Source organism: Rhinoderma darwinii, chromosome 2 (assembly GCF_050947455.1).
Source record: "Rhinoderma darwinii isolate aRhiDar2 chromosome 2, aRhiDar2.hap1, whole genome shotgun sequence".
Classification (NCBI taxonomy): domain Eukaryota; kingdom Metazoa; phylum Chordata; class Amphibia; order Anura; family Rhinodermatidae; genus Rhinoderma; species Rhinoderma darwinii.
This window is the reverse complement of record NC_134688.1, coordinates 77,317,492-77,344,197: the sequence shown is the minus strand read 5'-3', so window position 1 is coordinate 77,344,197 and position 26,706 is coordinate 77,317,492. Positions and strand designations below refer to the sequence as shown.

Genomic DNA, 26,706 nt, shown 5'->3' with positions numbered 1-26,706 from the left:
TAATTCTGGGGTATATTTTGTAAGAAATCTGTGTTTTGTCATTCCTTTAAGAAATGTATAAATAAATTGATGACTGGGTGTTAACATTCCACATGTCAAGGGGGCGTGTCTCTATACAGTCTCACGGTCAGTGGTGATTGGTCATTGCCAGTCTGTAGGGACACACCCACATTCAGTTGTCAATTTATACATTTCTAGGAGGAATAACAGAGGAACAGTACAACGCAGAGTTACATAGTACGGCTGAAAAAAGACACATGTCCATCAAGTTCAACCAAGGGATGGGAAAAGGGAGGGGAAAAATTCTACACATTCACATAGGAGCTAATATTTTTTTGTTCTAGGAAATTATCTAAGCCTTTTTTAAAGCCATCTACTGTCCCTGCTGCGACCAGCTCCTGCGGTAGGCTATTCCATAGATTCACAGTTCTTACAGTAAAGAAGGCTTGTCGCCTCTGCAGGTTGAACCTTTTGTTCTCTAGACGGAGGGAGTGCCCCCTTGTTTTTTGAGGGGGTTTTACATGGAACAGGATTTCATCATATTTTTTGTATGTGCCATTCATATATTTATATAAATTACTCATGTCCCCCCTTAGTCGTCTCTTTTCAGGGCTAAATAGGTTTAGTTTTTTTAATCTTTCCTCATAACTTAGATTCTCCATGCCCCTTATTAGCTTTGTTGCTCTTCTTTGTATTTTTTCAAACTCCACGGCATCCTTTCTATGAACTGGAGCCCAGAACTGGACTGCATATTCTAGATGAGGCCTCAGTAATGCTTTGTAAAGTGGTAATATTACATCCCTGCCCCGCGAGTCCATGCCTCTTTTAATACACGACAATATTTTGCTTGCCTTTGAAGTTCTAAGGCTATGTTCACACGGAGTATTTTGGGGGAGGAATATCTGCCTCAAAGTTCCAAACGGAATTTTGAGGCAGATATTCCTCCCCCAAAATACTCTGTGTGAACAGCAATTATCGCGCCGTTTTTCGCCCGCGGCCATTGAGCGCCGCGGGCATAAAACACGCTTTCTCCTGCCTCCCATTGAAGTCAATGGGAGGTCAGAGGCGGAAGCGCCCGAAGATAGGGCATGTCGCTTCTTTTTCCCGCGAGGCAGTTTTACTGCTCGCGGGAAAAAGACGCCGACGCCTCCCATTGAAATCAATGGGAGGCGTTCTCGGGCCGTTTCTGCCGAGTTTTGCGACGCGGTTTCCGCGTCAAAAAACTCGGCAAAAGACCCCGTGTGAACATAGCCTAAGAAAAGATGCTTCAGGATTGTTATTTCATGGGGAATACAATTATTTACTAAAACAGACATGTCAGGAGAGGTGAGGTCCTCTACAATACAAATAATGCATGACAAATCTTTTGTCCTTGAGGACAAAGCGGTTTTGAAGGACCAGATGTATATAAATGCTTATGGAGATTTCAGAACTGGAGAGATGTGATAATGGGGGCAGACATTTTCCTGGACTTTCCTTATTCCCATTGAGGGACACTACAGCCTCTTCTCAGTCCAAAATAGCTGCTTTCAGGCTCAAACAGAGAACATTCAGCTGCATATAATAAATATATATATATATATATATATATATATATATGCACACAGATAAGATAAGACTGAAGGATTAAAGGACAGGTGTCGCAAAAAAAAATTTTTTATAGAAATTTGCTTTTATTGTGTTATTTAAATACATTTTATTTATTTGTAGGTTTGCGTTTTACTTTTTTATTTTTTCTAACTTTTACTTCACTATGGGGGCTGCCATTTGTTTTTTCATCTCTGTATGTGTCGATTAATGACACATACAGAGATGGAATACGACACATACAGCCCCATAGCGAATGCGAACGGGACCCGTTCCATTCACTATAGTGTACGCCGTCTGTGTGGGAACGGCGCATGCGCCGCTCCCACACAGTCCAAAAGGAAGGTCTTCGGCCGAGCGACATCCGGCGCCATTTTCATGTGGACCGGAAGCCGCGGCCGGACAGTAAGATGACTACTTCCGGTCGCGGCTTCCGGACATGTGATCAGAAACAAGTACGAGGAGCGGAGCGAGCGGACGGAGCGGCGGCAGGAGCAGGTAAGTTATGTCTGTGTATGTTCGTGTTTTAGTGTGTGATTACCACTGTATCTAATCCTCCTACACGGTGCATTCGCTCAAAAAATGGCGGCACACCGTGTAGGAGGTTTGAACATTCAACCCCCTCCTTTCTCCTGGCACTAGCCAGGATAAAGGAGAGGGATTAATGGAGCACACTAGAGCGAGTGTGTCTTCTCCAATTTTGCAGCATAAAGCAATGAGGTTGCTTTACCACATGCCAATGCTTCAATTTTGCGAATTGCTCCCTTTAGTGACCAGCACATGGAAATGTTATAAATTACAATCTAATTTATAATATTTCCTGACTTGTGAAAAAATGAAAAAAAATTAGAACAATGTCTAATCATGTATATACTAACTGTTAAACAAAAAATATATATATATATATATTTTCTAGCGACACATTCCCTTTAAGGACCTTATACATGGGCCATTGATAGGGCAAAAGAGCGTTCATATGAACCATCGTTCCCAATCATTGCTCTGATGGTATAGTTTATGCAGCACAAAATATTATCGTCGTTTGCAGCACATCTCCTTGTATAAACAGGGACATGTGCTGCCGACATGATGGCAATGCATGGGGACGAGCGATCTGAGAAACGATCGCTTGTCCTCAGACATAACTGATCATAGCTCCTCGTGAAAGGAGCAAACAAGCGCCGATCAACGAGTGGTCTCGTCGATCGTGCTCGTTTTTACAGCTCAAATTGGCCGTTGTCTCTTTAAATGAATAAATATAAAGCAGTATATAGTTGTCCTGATAAACAATGCACCGGCAATACTTTATTTTGTGACTTCTTCATGGATAACCTGGAGTGAACACATGATGAACACTGGTGGATATCACAGATCGAAACTGAAAAGGGGAAAAAGCTTATGTAAAGTATATTGACTATTTGTTTTTCACAATGACTCATATTCATACAAGCTTAATTATAATTTGAGTTGAACGTCTTTCGCTGCATGATCCTATAAACAGAATGAGTCATATGAAAATAATAAGACGGCTTTTAGGACATGTGTACGATTATATGGTTCCTATTTGGTTTAGGGAGAAGGACCCCACAAAAAAAAATGAAAATAAAACCAAACAAACATATTGAATGTGATTGTATTTTGTTTGAATTAGTAGCTCAGAAACGGATGATACTCTGTCATTACCCACATTTTGAAGAAATAACAGTGACAGATTTGCCATCAGATGCCGAAAAGCAAATTCAAAAGGTGACAACCAACATGGCTGCACATCCTGTTGCCACTTTTGCTAAATGTCCGTCACTACGCGGAAATATAAACGACTCTGTAAGCAGAATTGTCAAACTTTGGCTACGTCTGATTTACTAAAATATGGCCATTTTTATGTTTTGAGTACCATACCACTTTAAATGGGTTCTCTCGGGACTTAAACATTGAAGGCCAATACTTAGGACAGGCCTTCCGGACTTCTGCGATTCAGAACTTGAATTTGACAAGCTGCAGTACCAGGCACAGGCGATGTATGTACTAGCCGTTTTACCAGTGTAAACAATGAAGGGGACCCGGCACTAACTGGACCAGCAAAGTCCTTCATTGTGCTAATCGGTAGGGGTCCCAGACATCAGACCCTATTAGGCTATCAATGTTTAAGTCCCGAAGAACCCCTTTGAGTTAGTTACTTATAGTTTCTTAGAATGTGCTTTTTTTTTTTATGGGGAGACTTATGCTTTAATGTAGTACCATGGTGCACTTCAAACAATTTTTATGGGGCAGAGATGTAACATTTCATCCCACGTGACTGCTGCAGCCAATCACAGACTGCAGCAGTCGCATGGGTTGCAGAATCATACTAGGAGGCCGGACAGCACAGACAACAGAGGGACGCGTCGCCATGACAACAGCTGGGGGTATTATAAAGTTTTGTTTTTTTGTTGTTGTTTTTTTTTTTCAAGCGCTGGTTTTCGCAGCAAATTCCACCCGAAAAACCACGCCAAATTGTAGGGTCGTTTTTCAAGTGGAATTCCCTGCAGGATCTATGTCGGATACACTGTGTACTTTTACGCGACATATCTGACCCATGGGAACCCAGCCTAAACGGGTCCGTTGGTGAGATTCCTTTTAGTAACTTACGGAAGAGCATAAAATGTCTTTTACCTCACTGGGCAGGTACAAAGATATATGGACAGGGCTCCTGAAAAATCAAGAAACTGCAGCTTTTACGTTTGGAAAGAAAACCTGGAGTTTCAGTGGTTTGTTTTATTGTGTTACGAGGTCAGTTAGGAAATTACAGAAACAATTAAAACCAAAGCACATGAGTCAAGCAATGTGCGGCAGAGGCAATATGGTATAAATGAAAAGCAATTTCCGCCAAGAAAAGGTCGTTCAAGTTAAGGGGCATTTATGTTTATTAGTTAAAGAGTATTGATTGAGAAAAAAAATGTGCATTACCACAGACTGAGAAAGTCTCAAGCAACAGGTCATCAAAAAAAGCCATTCTTACCGATACAAGGTACCAGATCTCAGCAGGATGCAGACAAGCCACAATGTATGAGGAGGTCACACAGGTGCTAAACACTGGTGCACAGCCACTCTCACACCTACCATTCATGACGGAAGTGGCTGATTAGTATTATATGTGCACACAGAGAAGGATTATAGAAGGTGCTAGTCAGACGGTTACGTGTAGTGCACCATGCTGGCTACCAGCCTATTAGATTAGGCGGGCTGCCCAGCACTTTCTATTGTACGACAAAGTACTGACTCCCCATTCTCCCCCAACATTACAAGGCCTGGCTTCATTCCGCAACTTACCAGGTTCTTCTACACACTGACAGCAAGACAATGGGACAGACTTACTATTGTTGTTGCGTCAGAATTCTGGTCCAAGTTGCGCTTTTTTTTGCGCAAATCAATTTAGAATAAATCATAAATTATTCTAAATTGATTTGCGCAAAAAAAAGCGCAACTTAGACCAGAATTCTGACGCATCAACAATACCAAACCTGCCCCAATATATATGCTGAAGACGAGGACTGAAGTTGGGGGGGGGGGGGGGTGTATTATAGATCTACACACAATGGGGCAGATTTATTAATACGGTCTTCAATTTAGATAGTTTAGAACTAGACTAGATGCGCCAAATTTACCAAAGCGACTCATGCTGGATGATACATTTTGTACATCTTTATACACTTTTGTCTAAGGGTATGTGCACACGAGAACTGTCTTTTACGTCTGAAAAGACAGACTGTTTTCAGGAGAAAACAGCTGCGTCGTTTCAGACGTAAAAGCTCCTCCTCGCATTATGCGAGGCGTCTTTGACGCCCGTAATCTTGAGCTGTTCTTCATTGACTTCAATGAAGAACGGCTCAAATTACGTTGCAAAGAAGTGTCCTGCACTTCTTTGCCGAGGCAGTCAATTTACGCGTCGTCGTTTGACAGCTGTCAAACGACGACGCGTAAATTACAGGTCGTCTGCAGAATACGTCGGCAAACCCATTCAAATGAATGGGCAGATGTCTGCCGACGTATTGCATAATATGCCTCGTTTACGCCTGAAAATAGGTCGTGTGAACCCAGCCTAACTGTATATTGGTTGGTTTACTTTAGACCAACTTCTTTTGTGTCAAAATTTTGGTGCAATGTGGCACATTTTAAGCCACACCCTTTCCTCTTTTGACCTCTAAGCCTCACCCCTTGTCAAGCCACAAAAACGGTCTAAAACAGTTAGCAAAATATATGGCGTGGCATGTGCGCTTAATTTGAATAGAAAGTCTGCCGCAATGTGGCAGATTTTCTTACATTTCTTCTCATAGACTCGTTACCACTGAATTTAGAAGGTGTCATTAGTAAAGCGCGGTAATGAGTACATGTTCATATACATAAAAAGGGTTAGCAAAGTTGCTAAATTATTTTTTTTTCTTTTACAAACGGCTGCAAATATCTTGTAATAAACATACCGCTGCAGCCAATCAGAGGGCTCAGCGGTGACGTGTCATATTCATGGTATAGCGCATATGCCAGGAATACAACACATGACCGCTGATGTTCTATGTGGGCCTGTCTTTAGCCAATCACAGCTGTAGGTGCAGAACCCTCAACTTAGGGCTACTGCCCCCTTGTTTCAGCGACGGTGGGGGGGGGTCTAAGCACCCGGGCCCTCACTCATGAAAACTTCTGATAGGTCTCTAGAACAGGTCTAAGATTTTGTGAAAGTTTCATTACTTTTTAAATGATTTAGCACCAGAAATGAACAGCTGGAAACAGTCTTGAGTTCTGAAAACAGGCACTGCACATAATCAGATTAGTGGATTTATGTGACCAACATGGCAGAGCCACCAGTACAGAGGACTTGTGCCCCTTCTCACCATCACGCAGAGAGGCCCATATGTACCCACAGCTGCTCAGCAGGGTCAGTAATGAAACCGCACTAAGTGCTAACTAATGTGCAATCTACGGTATTGTAATGGGGATAAAGATCTAGAAATATTTTACAGTGGGTAATGTGAGTGGCGTGAGGGCAAAATGGGGGCACAGGACATGGTTATTGGTTCATTCTGAATGATTATAGGCAGATTCGAGTTTGTGGTAGATCGCAATAGGTGGAGTGGGAGAAATGTAGTTGGTGCAGAAATAACAGGCTGGAGCTGGAAAGGCCGCCTGGGTGAGTGAATTTCCCAATAAGACGTGTCCAATAGTGATGAAAGCAGCAGAATTAGACTAGGGCTTCATGGCGACTTTGACAATGCGACATTACAAGTAATGAGTTTAAGAATGCAGTCGTGTTACAACATGCAACTTAACGTGACACCACAGTCGCTAAAAATCCAAACCTGCTGGACTTTTGGTTGCAGATCACAAGTTGCACGTGACTGTCTGCAGAAATTTTAATGTAAGTGGAATGCGATTTCGACTTGAGACATGTCGAGACATTTTTCTTTTTTTGGGTGACTTTGGATGTAGAGAAGCCTAAATTGCATGCGACTAGCTACCAAATCACAACTTAAAATAGTCGTGCAATATCCAGTTGCAGACAAATCGAAAACATTTTTGTTGTTGTTGTGGGACTTGATTTTGCATGTCCATTTTGTAGTCCTAACCTTAGATAAACTCTCAAACTAAGTCTCACTCCTTGTTCCTCACGGAGCACATTCTATTAATAACTTTCTGATCTTCATGTGGAACATTTTATATTCTTTCAACATTTATGTAAAAATTTAGAACACTGCCTCTTTGTTTGGAAGTTTTCATCTCAGTCATTAAATAAGACAGGTAATACAATGTCACATTATTGTGAAGACTGGCCCGAGCGCTTTATACTCATAAATAAAGTGAACCTGTCACCAAGACAAGATGCTTTAAAGAGGCTGTCACCACATTATAAGTGCCCTATGTCCTACATAAGGAGATCAGCGCTATAATGTAGGTGACAGCAGTGCTTTTTATTTAGAAAAAATATCTATTTTCACCACGTTAGGAGTGATTTTAGCTTTATGCTAATTACTTTTTTAATGCTCAACTGGGCGTGTTTTTACTTTAGACCAAATGGGCGTTGTACAGAGGAGTGTATGACGCTGACCAATCAGTGACCAATCAGCGTCATGCACTTCTCTCCATTCATTTAGTCACCGCATAGTGACACTGCGTCGTTCGCTATGTGCTGTCTTATACTGACATATTAACGTTACTGAAGTGTTTAGACATTGAATAGACATTCCTTCCAGCCAGGACGTTATGTCTATTCACAATCCCGACACTTCGGTAGAGTTTCTGTGATACTTACAGCAGAGCAAGCGTAATCTCACGAGATCACGCTGTAAATGACAGGTTACAGCGAGATTACGCTTTGCTCTGCTGTAAGTACCACAGAAACGTTACCGAAGTGTCGGGATTGTGAATAGACGTCCCGTCCTGGCTGGAAGGAATGTCTATTCACTGTCTAAACACTTCAGTAACGCTAATATGTCAGTATAAGAAATCATATAGTGAACAACGCAGTGTCACTATGCGTGGAGTAAATGAATGGAGAGAAGTGTATGACGCTGATTGGTCACTGATTGGTCAGCGTCATACACTCCTCTGTACAATGCCCAGTTGGTCTAAATTAAAAAAAACACGCTCAGTTGGGCATTAAGAAAGTCATTAGCATAAATCTAAAATCGCTCCTAACGTGGTAAAAATAGATAGTTTTTTCTAAATAAAAAGCACTGCTGTCACCTACATTATAGCGCCAATCTCCTTATGTAGGAGATAGGCCACTTATAATGTGGTGACAGAGTCTCTTTAATGTGAACATCACTAAGATCCCTACTAAACAAAGCTTTCTCCAAACTGCAGATTGAGGTGGGGGTGAAAAAGTTGACTACGCATTTCAAAACATCTTTAAAAAAAAAAAGGAAGGAAAAAGAACACTTTTAGCATACATAGGTTCAATAGGAGCCAATACCAACTTTCGTCCGAACGTAAACCTAGCCTGATTCATGGGTACTGTAGTACAGGAGGAACTGCGGTACGGATTATCAAAATACCTTACATAGTAACTTAAAGAGGCTCTGTCACCAGATTTTCAAACCCCTATCTCCTATTGCAGCAGATCGGCGCTGCAATGTAGATTACAGTAACGTTTTTGTTTTTTTTTAAAAACGAGCATTTTTTGACAAGTTATGACCATTTTTATATTTATGCAAATGAGCCTTTCTTAAGTACAACTGGGCGTGTATTGTGTGTTACATCGGGGCGTTTTTACTTGTTTTACTAGCTGGGCATTGTGAATAGAAGTGTATGATGCGGATGAATCAGCATCATCCACTTCTCTTCGTTACCACCCAGCTTCTGGCAGTGCACAGACACACAGCGTGTTCTCGAGAGATCACGCTGTGACGACACTTCCTGCCCCAGGTCCTGCATCGTGTCGGACGAGCGAGGACACATCCGCACCAGGCGACAGAGGCTACAGTTGATTCTGCAGCAGCATCGGCGTTTGCAGGTAATGTCAAACAAAGGAAATGGTTACAAAACCATTACTAAGGCTCTGGGACTCCAGCAAACCCCAGTGAGAGCCTTTATCTACAAATGGAGAAAAGTTGGAACAGTGGTGAACCTTCCCAGGATTGGCCTGCCTACCAAAAAAATCACAATGGGGGCATCGACAACTCATCCAGGTCACAAGAGAACCAGATGAATATCTTAAGTACTGCAGGCCTCAATTCGCTCAGTTAAAGTCAATGTACACGACTTCACAATAAGAAAGACGGTGGAAAAAATTGTGTCAATGGGAGAGTTGAAAGGCGCAAATCACTGCTCACCAAAAAGAACACACAGGCTTGTCTTGTATTTTTCAAAAAAACATCTAGAAAAACCCCAAGACTTTTGAGATAATATTCTATGGACTAATGAGTCAAAGGCGGAACTTTTTGGAAGACATGGGTCTTGTTACACCTGGCGTAAAGCTAACACTGCATTCCACCATAAGAACATCAAACGTGGTGGTGGTGGTGGTGGTAGTGGTGGTGGTGTGATGGTCTGGGGTTGCTTTGCTACTGCAGGACCTGGACGACTTGTCATAAATCATAGAACATGAATTCTGCTCCCTATTAGAAAATCCTGAAGGAGAATGTCCGGCCATCAGTTCATGACTTGAAGCTCAAGCGCAGTTGGGTTATGCAGCAGGACAGTGATCCAAAGCACACAAACAAGTAAGTCCACCTCGGAAAGGCTCAAAAGAAACAAAATTAAGGTTTTGGAGTGGTTGAGTCAAAGTCCTGACTTGAATCCCATGGAGATGCTTAAAGAGGCTCTGTCACCAGATTTTGCAACCCCTATCTGCTATTGCAGCAGATAGGCGCTGCAATGTAGATAAGAGTAACGTTTTTATTTTTAAAAAACGAGCATTTTTGGCCAAGTTATGACCATTTTTGTATTTATGCAAATGAGGCTTGCAAAAGTCCAAGTGGGCGTGTTTAAAGTAAAAGTCCAACTGGGCGTGTATTATGTGCGTACATCGGGGCGTGTTTACTACTTTTACTAGCTGGGCGTTCTGATGAGAAGTATCATCCACTTCTCTTCAGAACGCCCAGCTTCTGGCAGTGCAGACACAGCCCCTGTCCATAGTACTGTAACTGGCAGCAGCAGAGCGCAGGGAAGAGACTGTGATGAGCTCTACTGCTGTCCAGTCTATAGTATGTGTGAGAGGCGCTGTCAGGATTCTGTTGTTGTACTGCAAAATTACCACTAGTGGCCGCTGTTTTACACTGAAGAATTGTGCTGCACTTTTACTCCTTACCACTGGAGGCTGCTGTTTTGCCCTTAAATCTGCCCTTAACCAAGATGGCAAATGTTGCATCGTGTGGAACCATCTTGTTTCCTGTTTGGGCCTACTTCAGACCACATGGAATACCAAACAGTGCTTGAGTATTGTGACTTGTTCCAGTCTCCTGCTCCTGAGAACTGTCTTTGCCAGACTGTTCCTACTTCCTTGCTATTTACTACTACTCGTGTTCCACCCTCCAAGCACTGTTCCTGGGGACGTCTCACCGGGTTCTGCACTGTGCTCCGCTCGCTACTTCTGACCATAGGATTCCAGCAGTGTTCGCCAGTATCGTAACAGGCGCTTCCCTAGAAGTAGCGCAGGTCTAGCGGCGGCTCCCTGTCCCCTCTTCCCCCTGTCCATAGTACTGTAACTGGCAGCAGCAGACCATATTTGCCATTTAGATCTGGAACGCCGCTGTCATGGACATCCATAGGCCCATGCATATCACTGTATAAAAACATTATATCATAGAAATTATTTTATGACGAGTCCGCATGAAAAAAAAATGTTGTATGCTTTATCAATGCCATACATTGTACCAAGTTTTGCCCTAGAAGCACAGATTTCAGTCTGATATAGGGAACTATATCATCTGCATTACAGTGCAGTTTGGTTCTATTTTGCCCACCACACTGCAGGCCCAGATTCACATATGCCGACGTGTGCTTGGGCTGTATTTATTCTTAGCTAAATTAATGTTTATGGGTGAAAATGTATAAATATTATAATGATTTCATCGGGGCCAACTTTTGAAGTACAAAGATTTGTTCAATCAAATGCAATCTGCCAAGGCAAAGCCCAATATGAGTCAATGGGTGTGAATATAACACAAAGCAGGAGCGGAAAGTACAGTAAAGCTGAAATAACTCCGTGCAAGGTCATGAATACAATAAACTTGTGTGTCACAAGGACAGTGCAATGTCAAAAAGACAAACAATAGGCCTCATTTATCAAAAAACGGCCGTGTTGCCTTTATGCAGCCAATCACAGTGCAGCTTTAATTTTAACAGAGCAGTCAAACTAAATCGAAGCTCTAATTGGTTGCTATGGGCAACAAGGCCAGGTTTTTCTATTAGACAGTTTTGATAAATGAGGCCCAATGTGGAAGATTTACTAAACAAAATGTGGCAGAATTTTGGATCAAATTAAGCTGAACTACATGCAGCGCACCAGATTTAGGCCTCATGCACACGACCGTGCTCGTAATTACGACTCTTCATGCCGGGCACGGCCGGCCACGGGCAGCCGGTCGCTTTTCCGAGCCGTGCTCCCATTATAAAGTATAGCAGCACGGCCCGTAATATAAAAAAATAGAACATGTTCTATTTTTTTTAACGGCACGGGCACCTTCCCGTGAGAAAACGGGAAGGTACCCGTGGCTAACAGAAGTCTATGGGCCCGTTATTGCGGGTCGTAATTACGACCCGCAATAACGGGTGTTTTTACGGTCGTGTGCATGAGGCCTTACTAAGTGTTTTAGACACTTGCCGCCTCAGCAGACATTTAGTAGTGTCTATAAAAGGTGGATTTGTAAAATGCGCCAGATTAAGTCCGCCATAATTTTTCGGCAAAATAATGGTATAAAAGTAAGCTAAAGTAAAGTACGTAGAAAGATGCGCCAAATCTATTACACAGTGCGCGCCACAGTTATAAATCTGGCGCATCTTCTGCCGGTCTCATCCACTTTTAAGCGGTCTACAATTAAGACACTATTAATAAATCTGCCCAATATGTTTTGGGATTATTTTTTGTTGTTGTAGCCATTTATTTTTAAAAACTTCTCTTAGGCCGGATTCACACAAGTATGCGCTTTTTGCGCACGCAAAAAACTCGGCGTTTTGCGCGCGAAAAAGGTACATAACAGCTCCGTGTGTCAGCAGCGTATGATGCATGGCTGCGTGATTTTCGCGCAGCCGCCATCATTATGACACTATGTTTGTAAACAGAAAAGCACGTGGTGCTTTTCTGTTTCCATTCATAGTTCTTACAGCTGTTGCGCGAAACACGCAAATCACACGGAAGTGCTTTCGTGTGCTGCGCGTGATTTTCACGCACCCATTGACTTCAATGGGTGCGTGATGCGCGAGAAACGCACAAATATAGGACGTCGTGAGTTTTACGCAGCGGATTCACGCTGCGTAAAAATCATTGACTGTCTGATTGGCCCCATTGACTAACATAGGTCCGTGCGAGGCGCGTGAAAATCACGTGCGTTGCACGGACGTATGTCACATTCGTCTGAATAAGCCCTTCGGGCGGCTTTACTGGAGGCACTTTATTCCTATATTGTCTGTATAGACAGCGCCATCGGGTGGGTGCGCTTTACGGCGGCTGCAATAAACGGGAGTTGATAGACAGAGGAATGTCATAGATTATAAGTCTCCAAAAAGGGATATAGTACAGCCTCTCCCCCAAAGACCAGGGAGTGACAGGGGAGATGCACATAGAGCCTTATCTTTGCATATAGTATTGCTGACCCTGATGACCTGTCCCAGTGTACACAAAAAAACTGACAAATGATCCCCAGAAACAGGGAATATCAGCCTATCGTGTCTGCTCTAGTAGCAAATGTGAAAACTGGAATATTTCAAGATTTATTTTTTTATATAAAAATTGACACAATTTTTTATTTCTTAAAGAGAACCTTTCACCTCCCCATACATGTGCAGCTGAGTGCAGCATGTAATGGGGAGGGCCGCACAAGCCCTGGGGCACTTTCATTTTTTTTTTCTACCTTCCACTGTTATTTAGATATCGGTGCCGTTATATTTGGCGCCCAATATTTAAATAACCCCCTGAAGTCAATGGGGCGTGTACTGGCAAGGGGGCGTGTTACTATGGCTGTGACACTGTCCAATCAGATACTGACAGTGCCACAGCATGAGAGAGTGTGTGATTGCAGTCTTCATCCGAACAGGCTGCTTATGTATGGGGAGGTGAAAGGTTCTCTTTAATGTCAAATTTAAATGATGTAATTTTTTTGATCCTATAACAGGTGCACACAAGGTTCTGTCTATTATTAGAGTACATTCATGTAGGGCGGTAATGGTGTGGCTGCACTATTACCACCATGTGGTAATGTACTCATAAAGAGGACCTGTCCCCTGTCCTGACAGGTCTGTTTTAGCAAATTTAAGTAATTGTATTCCCCATAAAATAATTCTGGAGCATCTTTTCTTAGAACTCTATGTTGTGTCATTCCTCTCTTATTCCTCTGAGATCTTTATGAATAAACTGACAACTGGGTGTTACCAGTTGGGGGTGTGTCCCCACATCGACTGACAATGTCCAATCAGTGCTGACAGAGTGAGACTGTGTAGGGACACACCTATTTGACAAGAGGACTGGTAACAGTTATCAATTTATTCATAAACTTCAAGGAGGAATAACAGAGGATTGGATGAGAATAATGCAGATAAAAAAAAATGTAAAAAAAAACTTTCATGGGAAATACAAGTGTTAAAGGGTTATTCCCAAATTGAGCCATAATTTTTTTGTTATTGCATCCTAATCCGAAATTTAATTTTAAATCTATTCTTGTCAACATTTTGAAAAAATTCCTTCCCTAACTACCTTTTTTTTTCAAAACTTGACAACTCAGCTAGTGCTGGTTATCTTTTATAAAAGGGGGCGTGAGCGGCTCAATGTCAATCAAGCCGCTCTGCACTGTGCGCGCTCCCAACGTTGCTAGATAATGTAGCTCTAGCAGCATCGGGAGAACTATCGTCTCAACCTGGCATGGTAAGCGTGGTTGAGACGAACCCCCCCCCCCACCCCCGCACGCGGCAACGCTTCCCCCATGCAGTACCTGGAGCCGACCACTGATGTATCCACGAGGGGTGGCGTGGCCGGGCCGGCATATATTGCGCATGCGCCGATATGCGCGTTCACGATAACAATGACATGCTCTCCTAAGGACAGAGAGGATATCATTGCGCAAGCGTGGCCACCACTATAGGAAAACAGTGGTGGCCGGATCCCTAGACAACGAGTAATAAACAAAGCTGACAGCAACACCGAGCACGGATATCAATAAAACAACATGGTTTGGATAAAGAAAGGTATTTGCAAAAATGTATAACTTTAACAGGTTGAGCTTAATAGCTACATTTATGAAGATGGGAATAACTAAGTAAAACATCAGACATGCCAGGAGACATGACAGGTCATTTTTAACCCTTTCCCGACAAATGACGATAATTAATTTTTGTCAGCAGTTCAAACCGTCACTCTGTGTAAACACAGAGTTCCAAGCCGACACTGACAGCTGTCCCAGACAGATGATCAGTCCTGTCAGACGCCGGGGGACCAATCACGACTGTCCCGGCCCATGATCGCTAAGATTGGTCAGTGACTGACCAATCATAGTGCTAAACAAGGCAGGAGAAGAAGCCGGTATTCGGCTCCAATCTCCTCAGTCCTATTAGTGGTGTTGAGGAGATCAGAGCTGCGCTGCCTGATCCTCCTGTCATCTCGAAAAACATATGAAATACATCCCTAGTGTACCTGTGACCCCATCATTCCCCATATCCACCGGTTTAGTCTTTTTTGGGGGGGGGGGGGGGTCTGTTCTATAATTTTTTTTTTGTAAAAAAAGGTAGATAGCGCCAGGTGTAGGGCGCTACTTAGGCCTTATTTACACAAACGTGTTTCACGCACGGACCTGTGTAACTCAATGGGGCCGTTCAGACAGTCCGTGACTTTCACGCAGCGTGTGTCCGCTGCGTAAAACTCACGACATGTCCTATACTTGAGCGTTTTTCGCACATCACGCACACATTGAAGTCAATGGGTGCGTGAAAACCGTGCACGGCACAAGGACGCACTTCCATGTGCTGCACGTGATTCGCGCTACAGTTGTTAAATAAATGAAGGGAAAAAAAAACAAAAACACCACATTCATTGCAGTTCCAAGCATCAAAAACGCATGTCATAAGGATGGCATATGCATGAAAATCACGCAGCCACGCACCAAACACTTATGACACACGGAACTGCAACGTTCGTGTGAATTTCGTCTCACTTTTATTACATTTTTGTTAAATAAAAAAAATTAAAATGACTATTTAGCGTTATAGGTAGTGTTAGGGGTTGGGCGTTAATTTGCGATAGGTGTAGGGCTAATTAGGTAAATTTTAGGGTCTTGTATAAAAAAAAACTTTGTAAGAAAAACTTAATGGTGGTTAAATACCGGGACAAAAAGGATGTCTTTATGTTAACATCAATCCATGCAGATGAAAGCAGCCCTGTTCCTGTGTGTGGGAGAGATGCCACCATTTCTAAACCCCTCTGCATTCAGCAATATAATAAGAACATGGGAGGGGTGGATCTTGCCAACCAAATTCTGCAGCCCTATAGCGCAGCAAGGAAGTCTAGGGTCTGGTACAAAAAATTGTCAATCCACCTGGTGCAAATGGCACTTTATAATTCTTTTATAATTTTTCGGCAGGCAGGCAACAACGGACATTACCTAAACTACCAAAGAAAAAAAAAAAAAAAAAAAAAAAAAAAAAGGCAGAAAAATCCCCCCATAATTTTTGGATACCAGGGTGGGGAGGCCAGGGCTACAACTTCAAGTGAGGGCAGCAGGGTGATTCCGGGAAAACATTTCCTTTCCCAAGTGCCCCCAACCACTAAAAAGAGACGTCCCCAAAAGAGGTGCCGTGTGTGCTCTAAATATGTAATGAGGGACACAAGCTACCAACGCGAGTCTTGCCCAGACAAACCAGGGCTGTACATGCACGAGCGGTTCCGAATATGTCATTCGTCACTAGATTACTCTTTTTTTTTGGGCGGATTTTATTTATCCGTTTTGTCCCTTCAGACATTTCCATTATTTGATTTTCTGATCCTTTTCACCCCATTTCCCACTATCATATTGGCCACTCTAAAATAAAAATTCTCATTATACCCCTGGATGAATATCTTGAAGTTTTTCTTTTTTAATTCTTCGAAATATTTTTCTCTGGCATAACACTTCAAAGCGTCTGCAAACATAAAATGTACAGTATGTAAGTACATATGTGACATATTGCAGGTCATGTTTCATCCATTTTTATATTTTTTATCAGTTTACGCAAATCGTATCTGTCTACTTTTACCACCTAAATAAAGTCCAACATGTGACGAAAAAACAAGGTCGGAATTACTTGGACATTCAAAACTATTACAGAGTTATTCTATGACAAAGTCAGACATGCCAGATTTTAAAAACAGGCTGGGTCCTTAAGGGGTTAAAGAGTTCCCTATGAGTGACAGATCCCCCAGCACAACATTTATCTGTACGGTTCCTATACGAACATTCAATAGCACTCACTTCCATTATGAGAAGGTCGTACGGATGTTCTAAATGATTAGGTCTGATTATTAGAAGATGCGTGCCCAGATGTGATGGCTTGTCAGAGGTGGGATGGATGTGGATGGCGGGCATATTGTGTCACCCGCACTATGGAGAACATGGTGCGTGTCATGGGCACAGTACAGAGTAATCGCTGATAACACAATGGTGTCTCTTGGCTCCATGCCCAGATAACATTGTGTAGAGCACAGGAAAGACCAAAGCTTTGTAACCCTGTCATTAGAAACATCACATGCCGCTCTATGTAAATACACGGAAAGGTGAAGACAATATTATGTTGTAACATTAGATCAGGCAATTAGGAATTCACGTGCACCATCGCCACACAGTATAGACGTCACTTTCTTCCAGAAAACTGTAAGGAGCCGTCTGATTGAGAAAACTTGTTAAGAAATACTGTATTAGTAAATGCTTAGTTAATATAAGAAGGTCCCTGTTCAAAACTCTTATCTCATATCTATACATATCAATCTCATATATATCCATCCATCTCGTATCTATCGCTATGCCATATCTCTCTCATACCTAGCCAGCTATCTATCTTATATCTATCCCATATCTATACATATCAATCCCATATCTATCTCTAATGCATCTCTATCCCATATCAATCTCATATCTATCCTATATATCTATCCATCTCTCATATATATCCATCCATCTCGTATCTATCTATCTATCTATCGCTATCCCATATCTCTCTCATATCTAGCTAGCTATCTTATATCAATCCCATATCTATCTATACACATCAATCTATCCCATATCCATCTCATATTTATCTATCCAATATCGATCTATCTAATATCATTCCCATATCTATCAACCTTGTATCTATCTCAATCTCATATCTATCTATCTATCTATCCATCTCGTATGTATCCACCTGTCTATCTATAAACCGCTAATCACAGAGGAGGGGTGGGGTCCTGTGATCATCTTATAATTGGGAGACCCTTTGAAACTGTCCACAGTGGACAACCCTATAATATCAGTTCAGATAAGATGTACTTAGGAGCGGGTGTTGCTATCGGATGAAATGGTGCATGCTGCCACTGTAAGATGTGTGCCAACTATGTTTATTGGGTGCATGTGGCATGGACATATCTGGGTGAGATCATCAGAGCTTGGCATGTAAACTGTAAAGGATTGGAAGTAGCGGCCAGCATAAACCGTGGATTCTGCTATAACTGCAGGTACCATCACATCCCAGAAAATCAAAGTCCAAGAAAGTATCGGCACTGCACCAGATTGTCAAAAAAACAGTTTTTGTCTTTATTCCATCATCGGTCACAAATACAGTGGAGGCGACATTTCATTCGGAAAATTGGCTTGAGAAAGGCCGTCATATGTCCGAAACGTCACCTCCACTGTATTTGCAAACATTGATAGAATAAAAACAGAAAAATACATTTTGACAATCTGGTGAAGTGGCAATTCTTTCTTGGCATGTAACGGCTGCCTTCTACGGCCTGCTCAATGCACGATATGTGGCGGGTGTATCCCAATGCGTCATTATTTCCTGTTATTTATATAGCGCCATCATATATCACAGTGCTGTACGGATTGTCGTTACTCCGACACTGTCCCCAATGGGGCTCACAATCTAGTTTGCGATTGGCTGCACTTGACCCGACGCAAGAGTTCACGGGAACGGAGCGGCAGAGAACAGGCCTCCGCACAGGGTTCTGGATAACCCCTTTAAACCTATCACTATGTTTTTGGCGTGTGGGAGGAAACACAGGGAGAACATACAAACTCCATGCAGATGTTGCACCTTCTCAGAATAAAACCCAGGACCCCCGTGTAGCAAGGCAACCATGCTGCCTGACTCGTGAGAAATACACACACACATCTGTGCGCCCATGAATGACACCCGCCAGACAAAACATCCTCCATTTTCACCATCACAAGAGTGGAGTCAGGACGACTCTTCATGGACGCGACCAGTCAGGACTAAGTAACCACACCCACTGTACTACAACGTGAAGGACTATGACGTCTTTCCAGCTGCTGTGGAACTACATCACCCAAAATGCACTGTCAGACGAAGCCTCCCAGGGTATGCTGGGACTTGTAGTTCCAAAAACGCCTTACAGTTACAGGGTTCTCTCCTCATCTGTGTAAAGCATTATACTTCAAAAAACGTGTCTGGGAGGCCTGAGGCCAGCAGCCCAAAACCTACACAAGAAAACATAGAAGAGTAACGGCGGTACAGAGTTATATGACACGCGAAACAACCATATAAATATATGCAACAGACCTTTCCGTGTCCACTGCAGACTCCGAGCTCCCACCTCTTGTGTCAGGAAGAGCCGGCGCTTCCGTACTGGGCTGCCCAGCGAATGACACTGCGCCGCTTCCATGACAACAGCAATGAGTGACATGAGGGAGGGGTGGAAAGGGCGCGGCCAATGCGTTTGTAAACACAGAGGAGACAAAACTTTATTGACACGTGAGCTCATTCAGTAGGAGAATGACTAGACCACGTGACCGCCTAGTGGCTCTTCCGGGTATGACAGCAATGTTACTATGTAAGATGGCCGGGCAGCTGGACAGAATACACACTGTTGTGTGATTGAATGGCTCTACTGTGGCCGGAATGGCTCATGATTCCAGTGTGATGTGCGGGATTAGTCTAAACTGGTATTAATGCGGGACTGGACTACATGCGTCACTGTAAGTTGAAGCTTTCCCTTGGCGCCTTTCATGCTGCAGATGAGGCACCACATTATGTTTTCCTGTCTATTGTGCTGGGACCTCTTAAAGGGGCTGCCCACATTTGGCTACTTCTGCCTGGATGGCAGGAGGTGAACTATTTGGGTGTCCTAGTGTAGATGCCTCTGTATCAGTATAGGGCAGTAAACTTCTATGCCTATAGATTCACCTATGCGGGGGCAGAAATGACTGTATAAGACATACTGTATCCTATGCAGAACAAAAAGTTTCCCTATGCCAATGTGGGTGGATGTGAACGGGAGAGCAAGGAGTATTCCCAGAATCAACAACTATCACCTGTCCACAGTAATAGTGGTAATTGTCTGACCGATGGGACCCCCACTGAACGCAAGAGCGGGGGTCCCGAACTCCCTGTTCCTTCTCACTGCTTGACTGCAGCAGGACATTGAATGGCGCAGTGGTCGCGCGTGCGCACTGCCGTTCCAGTCAAAGTTTATGGGAATGATGGAAACCAGTCGAGCACAGTGCTTGGCAATCCCCGTTCTAGTGATTGGTGGGTCCTCCAGCAATCATAAAGGATAGGTGATAAATGTTCTCAGGCCCAGTTCACACAGCATTTTTTAGGCACTGATTTTGACCCGGAAACCGCGTTGAAATAAACGCCAGAAAAAGCTCCAAATCTCACTCTATTAATTTTAGTGGCCAATTTAGCTGACCAATCGGCATCATGCACTCCTCTCCATTCATTTACACTGCACTAGCGATATAGTTATATCGCTATGTGCAGCCTCATACACAAACCCTAACATTACTAGTGTCCTGATAATGAATACACATGACCATCCAGCCTGGACGTCATGTGTACTCAGAATCCTGACACTTCTGAATCTTTTCTGTGAGATTCCAGCAACAGATACAAAATCTCGCGAGATCTCGGAGCTAAACGAGATTTGGTTTCACTTGCCGGAATCTCACAAAAAAAAGATTCAGAAGTGTCAGGATTCTGAGTACACATGACGTCCAGGCTGGATTTCATGTGTATTCATTATCAGGACACTGTAGTAATGTTAGGGCTTGTGTATGAGGCTGCACATAGTGATATAACTATATCGCTAGTGCAGTGTAAATGAATGGAGAGGAGTGCATGATGCCGATTGGTCAGCATCATACACTCCTCTGTACAACGCCCACTTGGTCGAAAGTAAAAGTACGCCCACTTGGGCATTAAGAAAGCTCATTATCATAAACCAAAATCTATGAACTGTGTTTTGTCCCGGAAATACAGCCTGTATCTCATGGACCGAACACGGCCTTGTGAAGCAGGCCATTCCCTTAGGCCCCATGCACACAGCCATGCCCATAATCATGGGCAGAGATTGCGGGCGCGTGCAGCCACTCGCATTTCTTGCCCGGGCTCCCATACAAGGTATGACATGTCCTATCTTTTGCGGTACACTTCTACGGCCCGGACACCTTCCCGTAAATAAAGGGGAAGGTGTCCGTGGACATCAGATGTGAATGGGTCCAAAATTGCGGTCCACAATTACGGACGATTTTTACGGTGCTTGGAGCCTTAGTGGGAAAATCCCTTTAAAGGGGTGCTCCCGTTTTATGGAAATAAAACTTTTTCACTGTGGAAATGAAAAGCTGTACAACTTTCTAATATACTTTGTTTCAATTTCTCACTAATTTCAGGATATTTGTATGCTGTCCGTGCTGGAGAACACTCCTATTTACATTCATAGGGATATAACTAGTACATACCTTGTCCTGCTCTCAGCTGAGAAGGGGATATAATTGTATCCAGTCACACAACCGATGCTGTGTGAGGCTCTGTTCACATCTGCGGCGGAGGCTCCATTAGGCGTCTTCGTCGCAGATTTCATCAACTGGAAAAATAGTGCTGCATGCAGCGCTATTCTTCATGTCAAAGCGACGGACACCACAACGGAAACCGACGAACCCCATTTTAAGTCAATGGTGTCTGTCGGGTGCCGGTGGTATCCAGCATACAATGAATGTGGCACTGTGTCCTGGTCTCCATTACACACAAAACCATAACGCAGATGTGAACAGAGCCTGAGCTCCAGACTGATACATTGTAACAAATCATCTGTGATATTTATGCAGCTACTTCTGATGTATTTAGCTCACAGAGCTTTGCCTAGAATAGATCCAATTGTATCCACTCTCAGAACGGAAGAAATATATTGAAAATGGTGAGGGATTGAAGTGCAAAGTAAATGAGACATTTCTATAATTTTCCATTGTAAGGTGATAAACCAGAAAACTCCTTTTATGCCGATGTGCACTAATTAACCCCTTGCACACCCTTTTCCATTAGGCAGGTCAGGTCCGCTAGTGAGTATCTGATTGTGAAGAACCCCATATCAGCTGTTATCGCCGGGAAAACTGTTTTATAAATGTTTGTGAAGCATTAGGCCCTCTTCACACTGAGTTTTTTTTTACTTTGAACTGCGTGCACATATTTTTCCGCATTTTTTGCCTGCGTCCATTGAAGCTAATGCAAGGACTGCGGGCAAAAAATGCCACGAAAAACGTTTAGAAACGAGCACCGCATTTTTTTCTGCCTCCCATTGATTCAATAGGAGGTCTGAGATGGAAACCGTGGCAAGAAAGGACATGCCGCTTTTTTTTTTTTTTCCGCGAGCGGCCAAAAGCTGCCCGGGGGAAAAAAAAACACCTCTGCCTCCCATTGAAATCAACAGACATTTGAAAGCGCTGATTCCGACGTGGTTTCCGTGTCAAAATCAACGGAAAAAAACTCTGTGTGAACTGACCCTTACAGGGGGATTCTCAGTCAAGGGCCACCTCCCGTCATTACCTCCATATGTCCTAATAGGGCGTTAGTAAAGGGAACGTCCCAGTGCTTGTGTGTTCTTCATTCTGTGTTTTATATTGTGTTTTTTACCAGAGCGATGAAACGGAGACAGACAAATACAGAATCAACCGATCCATCTATCGTTTCTCCAATACGAACCACCGGAAACATCTCTGTTAGTAAGTGGGGGGCTTATTTTTTCTGGTATTTTAATGTTTCTCCTTCTCGTATGCTGGACAGGTAATGCTGAGGGGTGTTTCAATACGAATCGCCTGTCATGGAGTCCGTGTTGGCGATACGTGTAGATCTCCACAACATCATGAAGATCTGCCAGCATCACCCTCATTGCGGCGTCCTGCAATGGGCCAAACATTTTCAGGCTACCGCTCCGCAAACGGCAGAGGCAAATCTTTTCTTCATTAGGGAGTGTAAAGGCTTCTTCATAATGTATAGTAAGGGAGAGCATTCTGCTTCATCCATAACTGCTGCAAAACCTTTGGAGAGAGGGAGACTCCTGTTCATTATTGTCATAGAGACATATGAGAAGATCGTGGCGGTGTCAGTGCCCGTAAGGGCCTGTTCACACACAGTTTTTTTTACAGGCAGATAGATATTGACTCTTTTTCCCAGGAGCGTTTTTTTAAGCTTGTGGGAAAAAAATGCCTTCACCTCCCATTGAAATGGGAGGTGTTTTCGGAAGTTTTTTGGCCCGGTTTCCAGTTATAAAAAAAAAAGGGGCCAAGATACTCCGTTAGAACAGGGCCTAAGGCTAGGTTCACACACTTTTTTTTTTGTAGGCAGAAAATCTGCCTCCAAATTCTGTTTGAAATTTTGAGGCAGATTTTGCTCTGCCTGCACGCCGATTTTCGCAGCGTTTTTCGTCCGCAGCCATTGAGCGCCGAGGGCAAAAAAACGCAGTGAAATTTGCTTTCTCTGCCTCCCATTGATGTCACTCGGGAAAAAACGTCTCCGCCTTCCCTTGAAATCAATGGGAGGCATCTTCGACCGTTTTCTGACGCGGTTTCACACATTTTTATGACTAACTAATCTTGTGCATTCGTTCAGTAAGCATATATTTACCTGATTTCTGAATGTTGGCTTAGGCTATATTCACACGACAGTGAAAAAAAATGGGCATTAAAAATTGATCAACTGTCAGTTTTTCATGGCCTTTTTTTTACAGCTGTGCTCTGCTGGAGTCTCATACAGATGCTACAGAAGTGTCAGGATTCTGAGTACACATGACGTCCTGGCTGGAGGTAATGTATATTCATTGTCAGGACACTGCAGTAACGTTACAGTGTGTTTATGAGGCTGCACATAGCGATATAACTATATCGCTATGTGCTGTATAAATGAATGGAGAGGAGTGCATGATGCCGATTGGTCACTGATTGGTCAGCGTCATACACTTCTCTCCACAACGCCCACTTGGTCATATAGTAAAACACGCCCAGTTGTCCATTGAGAAACTCATTAGCATAAAGCTAATATAGGTCATAACTCCGTCAAATGATAGTTTTTCTAAATAAAAAACACTGCTGTAATCTACATTACAGCGCCGATCACATCATGTACAATATAGGCCACTTATAATGTGGTGACAGAGCCTCTTTAACCACTAAACTGCCCTAGACCACCAGCGATGCTATCATTCACCCCCCTCACTACCTCAGACCACTAGGGATGTTACCGATCGTTGAAGGGGAAATTAAAGAGGCTCTGTCACCAGATTGTGCAACCCCTATCTGCTATTGCAGCAGATCGGCGCTGCAATGTAGATTACAGTAACGTTTTTATTTTTAAAAAACGAGCATTTTTGGCCAAGTTATGAACATTTTTGTATTTATGCAAATGAGGCTTGCAAAAGTCCAAGTGGGCGTGTATTATGTGCGTACATCGGGGCGTTTTTAATACTTTTTCTAGCTGGGCGCTCTGATAAGTATCATCCACTTCTCTTCAGAACACCCAGCTTCTGGCAGTGCAGACACAGCCGTGTTCTCGAGAGATCACGCTGTGTCGTCACTCACAGGTCCTGCATCGTGTCAGACGAGCGAGGACACATCGGCACCAGAGGCTACAGTTGATTCTGCAGCAGCATCAGCGTTTGCAGGTAAGTAGCTACATCGACTTACCTGCAAACGCTGATGCTGCTGAAGAATCAACTGAAGCCTCTGGTGCCGATGTGTCCTCGCTCGTCCGACACGATGCAGGACCTGTGAGTGACGACACAGCGTGATCTCTGGAGAACACGGCTGTGTCTGCACTGCCAGAAGCTGGGCGTTCTGAAGAGAAGTGGATGACACTTCTATACACAACGCCCAGCTAGTAAAAGTAGTAAACACGCCCCGATGTACGCACATAATACACACCCAGTTGTACTTTTACTTTTAAACACGCCCAGTTGTACTTTTGCAAGCCTCATTTGCATAAATACAAAAATGGTCATAACTTGGCCAAAAATGCTCGTTTTTTAAAAATAAAAACGTTACTGTAATCTACATTGCAGCGCCGATCTGCTGCAATAGCAGATAGGGGCTGCAAAATCTGGTGACAGAGCCTCTTTAAGTTTATTTAACAATTTTTTTTCAGAATGATAACATCCATATATTTTTTCGGTCACTATTTATTTTAAATGTGAGAAGATGTATGTTGACAGAAGGAGGCCCACATTCTGTTTTTGCACAGGGGCGCTCATTTGTTAGTATTCGCCCCTGCTCAGAGATATGACAAATCCAAGAGTTACATCGCGTGACCTACAGGCCCCTGTAAGCACATTAAATGTTGCTATACTGTAGTTTTGACCCTAGTGCCAAGTTACATATTAGTACGGTTGAAAAAAGACACATGTCCATCAAGTTCAACCAAGTGTCCGTAATATTATGACAGCTCTCTTTCCACTAGGGCACTGTAATATTTAGAGCTGCAATCAGCTGGGGAGCCGCATGCAAGAGACCCGAGAGCCACATCCAAGAACCACATGTGGCTCCCGAGCCACAGGTTGGGAAACACTGCTTTGGACTGATGGACCAAGGTGGAGATATGTGGTCATTCTGTACAGTACCATGTTTTGGTGAAAACAAAGGCCTGTGTATTGCCTCAAACACCTCATACCAACTGCCATGTATGGCATGTGATCTTAAGGCCCTGTTCACACACAGTTTTCTGCAGGCAGAAAATTTTGCCTGTAAAAATCAGCTCCAGTTTTTTTTTTTAAAGTGGTTTTGCAACACAGCCGTTTTTTGCTGCGAATTTTGCGACGTTTATTTTTTTTCCTCTGTCTTCAGCAGGCGAAGCAAAAAGAACTGCAAGCGTTTTTTGACATAACGCTTTCAAAGAAAGCATAAAAAAACCGCTGTGGCCATTCTCGGCGGTTTTTTCAGTCTCCTTTTGATTTCAATGGGGTTTTTGAGGCGGAAAACGCCTCAAGATAGGGCATGTAGCTTCTTTTACCCGCGAGCGTTTTTTCCGCTCACGGGAAAAAAACTCCTCCACCTCCCAATGAAATCAATACGAGGCAATTTCAAACGTTTTTGTTAGGTTTTTTTGCCGCGGAAACCGTGGCAAAAACCCCGTGTGAACAGGGCCTAAGAGAGTAGTGCATAGACAAATGCCCTCAAACATCAATGAACTGAAGCAATGCTGTAAAGAAGAGAGGGCCAAAATGTTTTTTTTTGTTTTTCGTTATTTCCGCTCCATCTTCCGAGGATAGGCCATCAATTTTTATAGGCTGGAAATCACCCCTTTAAGAAGCTATAGGGTGGATGGTAACTGAAGTGGTTTTCGTTATCTTCAGTTATAACAACACATTAGCAGAGAGCTGTGTCAGTGGAGGGGCTTTAGTGCTGGTGATATACAATGCAGCGCGGGTTTACTAGTTCGGTGTAATACTACTGATAATAAATCTATTAACACACAGTTTCTGAGAGACTTGCCACAGAAGTTATGTCCAAAGATCCATTATAAATCACATGCAGACTTTGGGGGCAACTTATCAACCTTTCTACGCCAGTTTTCTGGTGTAGAAAAGTCACGAAAAGGCCCAAGAGTCAAAAATTGCTGTGAAAATTGCGATTTATTTATTTTATTTTTTTTCGCCACCCGCGACACTTTTGTTGAAATGGGCGTGACCTCTGGGAAAGAGAGCGTGACCACCGCGGCCCAACAAATTTATTATGATTTACGCCAGGATAATTGTAACATAAGGATATATAAAGCTTTCCTGGCGTACATGCTAACTGTAGGAAAAAAGTGATGCGAATGGGGCCTTGTGTGTATTTTACCTCAGGTCTCACTGTTCTCCTGCTGCTCATATATGCACCACACCATATATACTGTACATTGTTTACTAGCAATGTACCATATATACCCTGTTCTTTTTTGTTTGTTTTTTTTCAGTTTATTTAACAAAAATAAGAAAATCGAGATTCAAAT

The 26,706-nt window shown here is 43.1% G+C and overlaps 2 protein-coding genes across 2 annotated transcripts in view; one reads left to right on the top strand and one right to left on the bottom strand.

Annotated features, from left to right (window-relative positions):
- CAB39L (calcium binding protein 39 like) overlaps positions 1-19,120 on the bottom strand; it is an 87,734-nt gene extending 68,614 nt beyond the window's left edge. Inside the window, exon 1 of the mRNA XM_075851789.1 lies at positions 19,015-19,120. The gene's annotated coding sequence lies outside the window, so the exon portion shown is untranslated. The remainder of the gene's footprint in view (positions 1-19,014) is intronic.
- A 121-nt stretch (positions 19,121-19,241) lies between these two features.
- SETDB2 (SET domain bifurcated histone lysine methyltransferase 2) overlaps positions 19,242-26,706 on the top strand; it is a 64,336-nt gene continuing 56,871 nt past the window's right edge. Inside the window, exons 1-2 of the mRNA XM_075851786.1 lie at positions 19,242-19,430; positions 22,366-22,451. Of these exons, the coding sequence (XP_075707901.1) occupies positions 22,370-22,451 (82 nt within the window). The 5' untranslated portion in view covers positions 19,242-19,430; positions 22,366-22,369. The remainder of the gene's footprint in view (positions 19,431-22,365; positions 22,452-26,706) is intronic.